Source organism: Prionailurus bengalensis, chromosome A3 (genome assembly GCF_016509475.1).
Source record: "Prionailurus bengalensis isolate Pbe53 chromosome A3, Fcat_Pben_1.1_paternal_pri, whole genome shotgun sequence".
Taxonomy (NCBI): domain Eukaryota; kingdom Metazoa; phylum Chordata; class Mammalia; order Carnivora; family Felidae; genus Prionailurus; species Prionailurus bengalensis.
Genome location: NC_057354.1, coordinates 89,103,705 through 89,117,092, shown reverse-complemented (window position 1 = coordinate 89,117,092; position 13,388 = coordinate 89,103,705). Strand labels below are relative to the sequence as shown.

The 13,388-nt window shown below is 36.3% G+C and overlaps 1 protein-coding gene and 1 pseudogene across 9 annotated transcripts in view; both read left to right on the top strand.

Moving 5' to 3' along the window:
* EXOC6B (exocyst complex component 6B) overlaps positions 1-13,388 on the top strand; it is a 615,219-nt gene that overhangs the window by 358,165 nt on the left and 243,666 nt on the right. For all 9 annotated transcript variants that reach the window (XM_043603673.1, XM_043603671.1, XM_043603669.1 and 6 more), the window contains one exon: positions 2,841-3,020. In XM_043603673.1, the coding sequence (XP_043459608.1) occupies positions 2,841-3,020 (180 nt within the window). The remainder of the gene's footprint in view (positions 1-2,840; positions 3,021-13,388) is intronic.
* Positions 8,958-13,388, top strand: part of LOC122466889 — a 62,578-nt pseudogene continuing 58,147 nt past the window's right edge.

The following is a 13,388-nucleotide window of genomic DNA, read 5'->3' as shown; positions in this document are numbered from 1 at the left end:
AAGTGATTCAAGGTAATAACTATGAAAGAAGTGAAAAAGTTATTAAAGACTTCTTAAATTTGGGCAAGATCCATATGATTTTGTCTGTGAATTCATTTGGGTCTTCATGAAACAGATAATGAAACAGATAATTTCTGTATAATTTAAACTATTCCAGATTGGTAGAGAAAAAGGGGAAACTATCTCAATTCATTTTCACAAAGTCACCATAATAATGATTCAAAAACCAGAGAGGGGCACCTGGGTGGCTCAGTCAGTTAAGTGTCCGACTTCAACTCAGGTCATGATCTCACAGTCCGTGAGTTTGAGCCCTACGTCCGGCTCTGTGCTGACAGCTCAGAGCGTGGAGCCCGCTTCCGATTCTGTGTCTCCCTCGCTCTCTGCCCCTCCCCTGTTCATGCTCTGTCTCTCTCTGTCTCAAAAATAAATAAAAACATTAAAAAAAAATAAAATCTTCAAAAAACAAAAACAAAACCCAGAGAAACCCCAAAAATAATCTGAACAATTGAATTTCCATTTTGATGTAAAAATCATAAATAATAGACTATCAAATATCATCTAGGACATAGAAAGTAGAAATAAAAGTAACATTAAGAATCCAAGAATGATTAGTATTAGAAAATTGTTTAAAATTATCCACTTCTTTAATCAAATGAGAAAAAAATACATAAGCATTTAAAAGATACTGAAAAGGTATTTTATGTAAGTCATTCTCTTCCTGCTTACATGTCCTAGTAAACCCATCTATCAGCAATTGACAAATCCAGGGGCCAGAAATTGATAGCTTGAGGAGGAGAATATCCAAATATAGTCTAACAGAATGGTACTGTCAATCAACTGGATTAAATTGACAATTGTAGAATAGTTCATCCAACAGCAGTAGAATACACATACTTCTCAAACTCATAAGAGTATTCACCAAAACAGACCATGTTCTGGCTGGTAAACACATCTTAGCAAATTTTAAAGAACAGAGATCATACAAAACTTGCTCTCAGGCCACATAGAATTCATCTATGGAAATAAGTTAATAGAAAGATAGCTTAAAAATCCCCAAATATTTGCAGATTAACCAGCAAACTTCAAAATAACACATGGGTCAAAGAAAGAGTCTCATGAGAAATTAAAAAGTAGTTCAAATGAAATGAAAATAAAATACACCTTTTCAAAATTTGTGCCATCTAAGCAGAGCTTAGAAGGAAATTTATAGTATTAATTGTATGTGTTAGAAAATAAGAAATTTCTTAAAATAAATAATCTAAGCTTCTATCTTAAGCTAGAAAAAGAACAGCAAATTAAATCCAAAGTAATCAGAAGAAGAGAATAAAAATTAGAGCAGAAATGAATGGTTTTGATGTAGAAAATCAAAAGAGAAAAATCAATGAAACCAAAGGCTGGTTCTTAGAAAGATCAATAAAATTATAAACTTTGAGCCAGGCTAACCAAGACCAAAAGAGGGAACACTCAAGTTGTTAATATCATAAATGAAAAAGGGTTAATTGCTGGACGGATGGCAGTGGGGGGATGGGCTCAATGGGTGATGGGCCTTAAGGAGCGCATTTGTTGGAATGAGCACTGGGTGTTATATGTAAGTGAGGAATCAGTAAATTCTACTCCTGAAACCAATACTACACTATATGTTAACTAACTTGAATTTAAGTTTTAAAAAAAAATGAAAGAGGGATTATCACTACTGATTCCATGGACATTAAAAAAATAATAGAGGAATATTATGAACAACTCTGTACCCAGAGTTTGATAACCTACTTGAAATGGATCAATTCTTTGAAAGACATAGTTTACCAAAACTCAAACAAGGAGAAATAGATCATCTGAATAACCTTATATCCATTGAAGAAATTAAATCAGTAATTAATAGCCTTCTAAAACAGGGACAGATTTGGTGTGAGCTCTAGGAATTGATGAAATCACCCAGTGAAATTGAGAGGATTAGAGACCAGAAAAGTAAAAATAAAACCAGGAGAAAACCATTCATGAAAGCCAAAGGAGAACAGAGTTCTAGAAGAGAATGTTTGACAGAGCAAGTAAGATCAGACTGAAAAGTGAATATTGCATGTTGTGGGATGGAGGTCTTGGGTTACCGTGGACCAATCCATATTGATGGATTGTTAGCATTGGAATCCTGATTGCCCTAATGCAAGTACATCCTTTTGTCCTGAAAATATTTTTCTTGGAACATTAGTCCCATATACTTCTTAGAGCCTTTTATATGCTAGTGTACATCATGAGTCTCTTAAACATGGTTTCTCAAACTTATTTGATCTAGGAGCTCTTCTGCTGTTGTGTTAGCATTTTTCAGATCTGTCCTTCCTTAGAACACATTTCAAGAAACATTGGCGTATACCAATCTTTGAAGGAGCCTGATGACAAAGACACGAGAGAGGTAGGGTAGTAGCTACTGGGAATTTTTATAGCATGAAGCTGAAACTTATAATAAGCAATGTGAGGAGACTAGGAGATCTAGAGAGGTTGGTATTACAGGAAAGGAGGTTCTTGGAGTCCTAGAAGAGATAAATGGGAATAAGACCTGAGAGTGAGTATAGGTTTGAAGAAATGTAAGAAAGTAAAAAAAGGACGCAGATAGTTGAGGGAAGTAAAGACAGATTCTCTATCTGGTGACGCAAAACAATAGCTTGTCTTGCAGATACAGAATAAAGAGACTCTACTATACTTTTGAAAAGGAAAAATTAATGGAGACTGTGATAGTCTTGATATTCCCAATTCCGTTACTTAGTGGATATAAGTATGAGATGTCTCCAAGTAGAAATTTCTGATTATACTGGAAGTCTGAATGAGTTTTAAAATTCCATATTTCACAGGATGCCAGACATGCAGCTGAAGAAGAAATTTATACCAATTTAAACCAGAAGATTGACCAGTTTCTACAGCTGGCTGACTATGACTGGATGACTGGAGATTTGGGCAACAAAGCTAGTGATTACCTAGTAGACCTCATTGCCTTTCTACGAAGCACTTTTGCTGTATTCACACACCTTCCTGTAAGTGACAATTGCTCTTACTTTGCTCATCATATAGAAGAAAATTTTCTTAAAATCTATCTTGGTGAAAGATGTCTGTTTCTGTTTTAACTAGCCAGGAGGCTCTTCGGGATATAAAAACTCACACTATAATTATTGCCCCTTGATGAGATTTAGAGATCTCTTCCATCATTTTCTCACTGAGTTTTGCAGTTTTTTTTATTTTGTTGAAAATGGTCCCTAATATCATGTGTATTTCTGTTCCTCCCAACTTCACCTGAAGTAATTAGTGCAAACACATAGTGAATGCTATGGTAGAAATAGAAGAAAAACTTAGGAGTTAGAATTTCAGGCATGTATCTTTAATCCTAGAATATCCACTTAATTTTTTTTTTATAACCTTAAATATCTGGTGAAATTCTCCATCTTTTAATCTAATTTATCTATCATTTCTCTATTTTCTTTAGCATATTAATTAGTAATTTTAAAGTTATTTTTTTATGTTTATTAATGGTAATATGTAGTTTATGTACATATGGGTAGAATTATTTTTGATCCTTTTTTTGGTTCTCGGTCATATGGTCCTGTCTCTTTCTGTTAATTTTTGGTTGATGTTAGACATTGCATTTATTTAAAACATGTAGAGGTGCCAGGTGAGGACATTTCCAACTAAAATCTGTTTATCCCTTTTTTTACTAAGTAGGTAGTATGAGCAGATGGGTTATAGTTTGAGCCTCCTCACCTACTCCCTTCATGCGCAGATCTGGGTCAAGCTTGGATTGTAGATGCAGCATACCTTTCGTTTGCCCCTGTTATTAGTATGTGGTTCTTTAGAGCTTTTAATGAGAGCCTGACACATCACTGTCTCTTCAGGACCAAGAGGACTATGGATATTTCCATTTTTCAGAGGAACCTTATCTCTTTCAGCCTCTTGCCTTTTTTAATTTTAGAATTTGGCAAATGTCTTAAGAAGGAGGATTACCCAGATCAACAGTTGCCAACAGGAAAAAAGTGGTTGGAGATTGTCAGTGTCAATTTACCACTCCCTCAAGATTTTTCAGCTCCCAACTGAAATTCTCATGAATCCTCCCACTAGTGAATCTTTTTCTGTGAAACACTGTAAGACTGGGGGAAGATCTTACTTTGCTTTTCAAAAGTTTTGCCTTAGACCCTTATTTTCCTCTGCTGTGTAGCTTTAGAATTCAGAAAATGTCTTGAGGAGAAAGCTGGCCCTCAAATCTCCAATTTTGGCACTTCAGCCCCGTGGAAACAACAAAAATTCAGTGATTTTTTCTTTTCACCCCAGTAGTTACTCCCTGCCTGCACCTAACCCAAATTCTTGGTCTGTTCCTATGCCTACGTTTGGCAGATTCCTCCAGGGATGGCTGCAGAGCCTCAGCTCACCTTTAAAAGGTCTGCCCTCTTTGCAGCGTTATTCCCTTTAGTCCTCATTGCTTCATAGTCTTCTCGTGTGTCCATTTTTTACTGCCTTTTATACTGCTCGGTGGGAGCACTGGCCTGCAGAAAACTAGGTCATTTCATCTAGCTTCATCTTGATACTGAAGCCAGGCATAAGTAGCACAAAGGAGAACATGATGAACCAATCTCACAATTATGAATAAGAAAATAGACTGAATCAAATTTTAGCAAAGCAGTTCCACGGTGTTTGAAGAAAGTAATTTCCCACTGCTATGTAGGACTTATTCTGGAAATGCAAGGATGGTTTGATATTTAAAAATCTGTGAATATAATTATCACATTACTAGGTAAAAGAGACAAAGATCATAATTGTGTATTCTAAAAAGGCATTGTACAACATCCAGCCTGCACTCCTGATTACAAAAAATACTTAGTAAAATTCAACCAATATAATATTTCAGTAACATGATAGGGAGCACCTATGTGAAATTCAGCAACCACCATGGATTTAACAGTGGAACACTAAAAACATTTATTTGCATTTATATCAGAAGTATGGTGGGGCTTCTGGGTAGCTCAGTTGGTTAAGCAACTGACTTCAGCTCAGGTCATGATCTCACAGTTCATGAGTTCCAGCCCCTCATTGGGCTTACTACTGCTTTTATTCTATCAAATAAGGTTAAAAAAAAAAAGAAATAAATAATACATATTCTCATTGTTCATAGATTATTACCGTGTGGTTGGATAACCCCCTCTCCCCGCAAATAAATTTAAAAAATAATTAGGACCAGTAAGACTTTAGTTGGTTAGATGGTTCACTTAGAAAACAAATTAAAAAAAATGCTGTATTCATTATTGGATTACAAGATCCCTGTAAATATACTTAACAAGTTATATGTAGGACCAATGTGAAGAACATTTCACAGAGTAATTTAAGAGGGACTTTATTATGTACAAATATATGCAGTATTTTAGATGGGAATATTTCATATTGCAGAGAATTTTTCCAAAATTAATCTAATTGCAGTGATATGAATTTGGTGGTGGGGGTTCATCTTAACAAAATGATTCTAGAATTTATTTGGAGACAAAAATGGACAGTATTTGCCAGAAGATATGAACAAGTAAATTGAGTGTGGTCTTTTCCTAGAAATGTTCATTATACACTGAAAATTCAATTAAATACCCTTCTCCCGTTGGAATAAACTGATAGATTAAAGAAAGAGAACATAAAATCTGGAAGTAGTTCAAAGTACATGTAAGAATTTAGTATATGGGGAAGGTGGCGTTCAGCAATGGCTGTTGCCACTACTGTCTGCTAATGTGGATAAAAAGATGTTAAGTCCAAACTTCACTTATCAAAATAAGTTCTAGATCCAATGCCTGTTTACATTTTTAAAAAGAAAGAAATTAGGGGAGAATCAATAAAAATATTAGCAAGTATTTATTTGTCTAAAATATTAGCAAATATTTCTGTAATCTGTGAGTCACCATCCTAAGGGTGATACCAGGGACACCTGGGTCTGTTACGGGCTTAGTCTGTTATGCTTCCAACTCTTGATTTCGGCTCAGGTCATGATCTTCCAGTTTGTGAGATGGAGCCTCGTGTCTGGCTCTGTGCTGAGCATGGAGCCTGCTTAGGATTCTCTCCCCCCGCCCCATCTCGCTCTTTCTGTCTCTCTCTCTCTCTCTCTGACCCTCCCCCTCCACTTGCATGTACATACTCTCTCTCTCAATAAATAAATAAAATAAAATAAAATAAGGATGACACCAAAGAGTGAAATCATTAAGGAAAAGGTTAATAATTTGGCTGCATAGAATGTTTTGTAAGAAAACAGATGAACATAAGGGAAGGGAAACAAAAATAATACAAAACAGGGAGGGAGATGAAACATAAGAGACTCTTAAATATAGAGAAAAACTGAGGGTTCCTGGAGGGGTTCTGGGTGGAGCAGATGAGCTAAATGGGCAAGGGGCATTAAGGAGGACACTTGTTGGGATGAGCACTGGTTGTTACATGTAGGGGATGAATCACTGGATTCTACTCCTAAAATCGTTAGTGGTCTATATGATAACTAACTTGGATGTAAATGAAAAATAAAAATAAAAATAACTGTTTTGTAAGATACCTAAAAAGAATTAATAAAGAAAATAGAATGTAAACATATCAAAAAAAGTACTTAACAAGTATTCCAAAAGGTTAAAATCTGTACTACATAACAATATAACAACATTGTTTCAAATTTAGTAAGAAAATAACACACAACTTGGGAAAATTTGTAAATGTTGTATTTTAGGCAGTCAGAAAAGAAGAAAAATATAAGGTAACATGAACAAAATATGCAACTCTGGTAATAAGACAAACGTATTAATGTTGTAGGATATTTTTGCCCATAAACTTGCCAAAAGTAAATAAGAAAATGATGATGTTCAATATTTATGAGAAACATTTCCAAAAATCGGTATTCTGATACATTGCTGGAAGGTGTGTAAATTGGTATATCCTTCTTGGTGGTCAGTTTTTCAATATGCCTCAAAAAACTCATAAAATTTGCTTACCTTTGACCCTGCAATCCAATCCCACTTTTAGCATTCTAACTTAATGAAATAATCATGGGTATATTATACAATTCAGATGTGAGTATGTTCAACATAGTATTTATTGTCTTTTGCATAGTGGAGTAGAGAATAAGTTAAAAGCCAGTAATAGATGTGTTAGCTCAATAAATTATTATATATTCACATAATGTGATGTCAGTCATTAAATTAATGGAGATAGATATTTATTGGTTTAAGATATGTTAATTGTTTCTTGATTAGAAAAGTGGATTGCAAAATCATTTTATATAATATGATCTCACTTTTATTAATATAGATATAGACACATTAACCATTTATACTATATACAATAAAAAATCTAGAATTATGCACTCCCTGGTTTAACTATACTAATCTCTATATAGCTTTTAATTTTTTTCTTTTTGTTTATCTGTGTTTAAAAATATTTTTTCTGTCATGAAACATTTGCTACTTTATAATTGTGGAGTGGGGGGAGGTGATTTTAGAATTTTTATTCTCTGTTTCAAGATTATTCTGTCTTTGATAATTAATTTATATTAAAAACACTTTTATTGAAGAAAGATGTTTACAAATGTGTTTCATTTTTTGAAAGGAAAATGGCTAATAGTATTTTGGCCGTAATGTCTCCTCCAGCATTGTACAGGTGCTTGAATGAGAAAGATTTTGGAATGTGATGAAAAGTAAAATGTAGTAGTTCACAAAGCCATTCTAAACAGGTGTTCCCTATATTCATCTTCCTTGCTTTTTTTCTGTTCTTAAAAAAATAAAATGACACCCTCATGAGCATGACTGTTTTACACGTCATATAATACAGAGTTCCTATGTATTCAGTAGTTATCATAGGTCAGCTCCATACTTACTTGAATGTCCAAGCCATTTAGAAATAGCACTGTTAATCAGACTCATGTTTGTCTAACACAAAGTACATGCTTTTTCTATCAGTAGAGTTGTGACCTTTCTTGCAGGTCTATACTGTAAATAATTCGTTGAGGAGTTTTCCTTTTATTTTGTTTATTCTGAGCTGTCATTGCTATCTAAATACTATAACCTCTCAGTGTGGATCAAGATGATCGTGCTGTTCAGAATCAAAGTGGGTGGTGACTCAGCCCTAAATCCTCAATATTCTGCAAATACCATGTTTCTGTGTATTCTAGTATAGAGATCTTCTTTCTGAAGCCACTGTTAAAAAAAAGTATTTGCATTCACCAACCATTGTATTCTCTAGAATCAAATTAGTATGGGTTCTAAAACGATCCCTTCTTCTGGGTTTACACAGAGCAGAATAGACCACCCAGCACTTGTGTTTATGTTCACCAACGTGCTGGGTAACTTCTGCATGGAACCTTGTATTTATAAACTGTATTAGCCAAACAGAACTGTGTCTGAGATTTGCTCTTGTGCACTAATAGTGGAAGATGAGAGAGGAAAGAGCTATTTCTGAGGAAAAAACAAAAAATCATTTGTCTTTTAATTAATATGAATATTTCTTTTCATATTTTCAACTCCCTAGCAAGAGTGGCTCTCTTCTCAAAGAGTGACTGAATAATAGGAAATATGTATATGGAAAGAACTGTAAAGAAAAAGCCAAAGACTGTATTGTTCTATTACATTTTGAAATCTCCAGGTTTTCTTAGTTCTCAGGGATGTTTTGTCACTACATAAGCAACATAACCCAGAGTATAGGGCGGTGTGCAGGTTTGTGTGTGTGAGAGAAAGACAGGGAGGGAGGCAGAATGGAGAGGGAAAGAGAGTGTTTGGGTGGAAGTGGATGTCTTAGAATTTACTTCATCGAACACTGAATGGTTGGGGGCGGGTAATTGTTGAGATTTGCAACTAGTTCCCTCTTGAAGTTTTCATGCCCAAGATGGCCTACCTATTTTCACGAGGCACCCAGAAATGATTGTAATAATAACGTTTTCCACGGTTAGAATTCAAAATTGTTGCCACGTCCTTAAAGAGATGAGGTAAGTACACAAGCATGTTGGCAGACTCCAGTTGTGTGATTTAGAATTTCAGGCACAGCTACCCAGTTTGCATGCTCAGCATAAGAGCATACTTTTGAGAATTTATCCTGGTTATCCTAATGATTATCTCTCAGAAATGCATGAGAGAAAGGAAATGCTGTCTCAAGTAACGGACCCAGAGGAGGGAATCCTGACTTTGTTTTCTCTGTCTGCTCTTAATGTTAATTTATATGACCCGGGTCAAGATCTCTCTTAACCCATTTTGGTTTGCCTTAGTTTCTTGGTTTCTTAGTTTTCACAGTGTTACCTCTTCTTGGCCTTTCTTCCTGGGCAGTTATTTGATGGGCCATCTTTAAGGGAAGGTCATTTTCTATATAAAGGTTCCTGACATTTTTCCTGCCTAAAGCCCTTTTAAAATGACATTTCTCTTAGTACCGCATTTAATTCTGTGAACTGCTGCCATCTGAGGACCAACCAAATGATACTGCGAGTTAGGAAACTGTCAGTGCCTCCCATTAAGTACAAAATCTCTGTGACCATCAAGACTGTCCATAATATGACCTCCAAACTACCGTTTTGTCCTTGTCTCTCTCCATTTTCTATTTGCCCAAGATACTCCCCCCTTCCAAACTGAAGTAATGCTCTTTGTCAAACACATCAAACTATTTTCCATCCTTGTTGTTCATACCTTTTTGTGTACTTTAACCATGTGTATTGAAATTGAAATCTTTCCCATCCTTCAAGGCTCCTTTCAAATCCCACAGCTTCCATGAAGCCTTCTCCTGTTCTCCTAACCAGGTATGACATCTTTCTTTTTCGTTTGGCACTTATTATATGGCACTAACCTAATTCTGTCCTGGGTGGGATGTGTGTCATTGACCTATGTGCTTATTTCAGGAAAGGGGAGCGTGGTAAGTTAGAAGTACCTACTATCTTCCAGACGCTTTACGTGTGTTACATGTCATCCCAATTAATGAAGATGCAAAATGCCTTAGGCAGATGAGTATGATCCCAGTTTCAATGATGACAGTGTGAACTCAGGGAAGTTACATGCTTTGTAAGAGATACCAGAAATAGGCGGCAGTGTCAGGATTTAAACAGCTGTATTTGACGTTATAACTTTTCCTCTGTACCATTGAGCCTATTAAATTGATTGCCAGCCATAGGACTGTAAACTGTGGCCACACAGAGACCTTGTTTGATTCATGTCTGTCTGTGTGTACTGTGCAGTTCCTTGCATGAAGTGGTGCACAATAAGTTTTTGTGGAGTTTTCTTATTTTGTGTAATAAATTAAGTGAATTTGTACCTAAGGATCGAAAACCATTTTGGGATCATGTGTATCATTAAAAGTACTCATTTAATTATTAAAAAGAAAAGTCACAAAGTGTTATTCTGAGACAAGGACCAAAAGTTTGGGTTAGAATTCTTTGTTTTTAAATTTTATTTTATAGAGGGAGAGAGAGCGTGTGCTGCAGTGGGCAGAGAGGCAGAGGTGGAGGAGGGGGGAAGGGGGAGAGAGAATGATAATCTCAAGCAGGCTCTATGCTCAGCCCCGAGCCTGACGAAGGGCTCCATCCCATGACCCTGGGATCATGACCAGAGCTGAAATCAAGAGTTGGATGCTGAAGGGACTGAGCCACCCAAGCACCCCTCTTTGGCTTAAAATTCTAAATTGGTCTTTCTCCTTCCATATCCCCTTAAATGTACCCAAATAAAAAAAGATCATTGTGTTTCAAGTGACAGAGTCATAATTTAAACATAACTTGCATTTATGTTTCACTTTATGATATTCAAACTTCTTTTTTTTTTTCTTTTATATATTCTCATTATTTCATTTGGATTTTTAAACAAACTTTATGATATATAAACAGTTATTATTTTCCCCATTTGACAAATGTGAAAACTGAGGCCTAAAGTGGTCTTGCTCAGGGTCAGAAAATGAATCAATAGTGGGGCAGATCCTAGGTGGGTTTTTTTTGTTTTGTTTTTTTTTTGTTTTTTTTTTTTACTCTGGGTCATGCTTTCTCCACTGTATAAAACCATCTCTTCATATTTAATAATACTGTGTTTGGCTCTTTTTCTTTCTCTGCCTATCTCTGTCTCTGTCTTTGTCTCTGTCTCTGTGTGTGTGTGTGTGTGTGTGTGTGTGTGTGAGAGTGAGTGAATTTTGTTGCAAGGAATAAATGAGGAATATATATGTTAAAATTATATTCTCATATATATGTTCTCATTTATTCCTTGCAAGAAATTGGCAAAAAGGTGTTATTATCTCATTTTGCAGATAAGAAAAGTAAATCATGGAGAGGCTTACGTATCAAAAATTAATGATCTAAGAGCAGTGGAGCTGGGCTGTGAACTGCCTCCAAAGCCCATGTTCTCTTCTCTCTTGGCTCTGCTATTTCTAAACTCTGCAGGGGGTACACGAGGCTTGGTTTCATGGAGCCATCATTTAAATGTCTATCCTCTGTGAGATTCTTATTCAGTATTTTTGTTAGTGTATAAAATTGTATTCATTATGAACAGAACAGTTCCCAGCAGGAGAGGTAAATTGTGATAATATGTACAGAAAGTGGAAACTCTGGTAATGGGAAGGATACTAGTTAAGTGGGTTGCCTGTTTCTAACCTAACCTAGTTCCCTTAGCTGACATCTCATGTGGAAATTCTCCTGTCTAATGGTAATAATGATTCTCTAAATCAGCTCAGTCTCTGTGGTTTTCACTTGAACAAAACGTAGGCGTGGCTTGGAGATATTGTGGGTTTGGTTCCAGACCACAGCAATAAATTGAATTTTGCAATAAAGCAAGTCAAGTGAATGTTTTTGGTTTTTCCATTCATGTAAATTATGTTTACACTATACTGTAGTTTATTAAGTATTCAGTAGCATTATGTTTAACAATCCAATATATATACCTTAGTTGAAAAATGCTTTATTGCTAAAAAATGCTAACCACCATCTCTGAGCTTTTAATGTGTTGTAGTTTTTTTTTTGTGATGGAGGGTCTTTCCTTGATGTTGATGGCTGCTGACTGATCAGGGTGATGGTTACTGAAGGTTGGGGTGGCCGTGGCAATTTTCTTGAAAATAAGACAGTGAAGGGGCACCTGGGTGGCTCAGTTGGTTAAGTATCTGACTGTGGCTCAGGTCATGATCTTACAGCTCATGAGTTCGAGCCCTGCGTTGGGCTCTGTGCTGACAACTCAGAGCCTGGAGTCTGCTTCAGATTCTGTCTCCCTCTCTCTCAGCCCCTCCCCCACTTGCACTCTGCCTCTGTCTCTCTGTGTCTTTCTCTCAAATATAAATAAACTTTTAAAATATTACAAAAAAAAAAAAAAAGACAGCAAAGTTTGTTCTATCGATCGGCTTTTCTTTCCAGGAATGATTTCTCTGTAGCATGTGATGCCATTCGATCACATTTTACTGGCAACAAAACTTCTTTCAAGATTGGAATCAATCCTCTCCAGCCGTGCCACTGTTTGTCAACTGAGTTTACGTGGTGTTCTACTAAGTCACTTGGTATCATTCCAACCGTCCTCACAGCATCTTCACCAAGAGTAGATGCCATCTCAAGAAACCCCTTTCTTTATGCATCCATAAGAAACGATTCCTCATTGGTTCAAGTTTTATCCTGAGATTGCAGCAATTCAGTCTTATCTTCAGGCTCTGCTTCTACTTCTGGTTCTCTTGCTCTTTCCACTACATCTGCAGTCATTCCCTCCGCTGCCCAGCACCTTCTATTTATAAGAAACAAAATATCTACGAAGCGAAATAGAGTGAAGTGCAATAAAATGAGGTATGCCTGTAAGGAAGTTCCAGGTGTTCTTTTTTTTTTTTTTTTAATTTTTTTTTTCAACGTTTATTTATTTTTGGGACAGAGAGAGACAGAGCATGAACAGGGGAGGGGCAGAGAGAGAGGGAGACACAGAATCGGAAACAGGCTCCAGGCTCTGAGCCATCAGCCCAGAGCCTGACGCGGGGCTCGAACTCCCGGACCGGGAGATCGTGACCTGGCTGAAGTCGGACGCTTAACCGACTGCGCCACCCAGGCGCCCCTAAAGTTCCAGGTGTTCTTAAGGAACCAGAGGAATCAAAGCCTTCAGGATATCTATCAAATTCTTGTTCAGATTAATTATATAGGTAGAGACAGTGTCCAAGGAATTTTTTTCTTTTTTTGTGTTTTTCCGCCCTGTGATACAACAGATTACAGATTTGCTGATAATTTCTCTGTCTACTGAGAAATCAGTATTCCCTGATGATATGCTGTTAAGATTTTGATTATTTGAGTTACATAGAGTACATAGAAATCAGCCGGTTAGCTCCTTATTAGTGTGGTACTGAGGTTGTGAGTTTAGTTTGGGACTTACATCCTTCAGGAGTTTTGTATTTCTTTAGAGACATCTTTGTGTGTTGAGCTATTACTTGGCGCT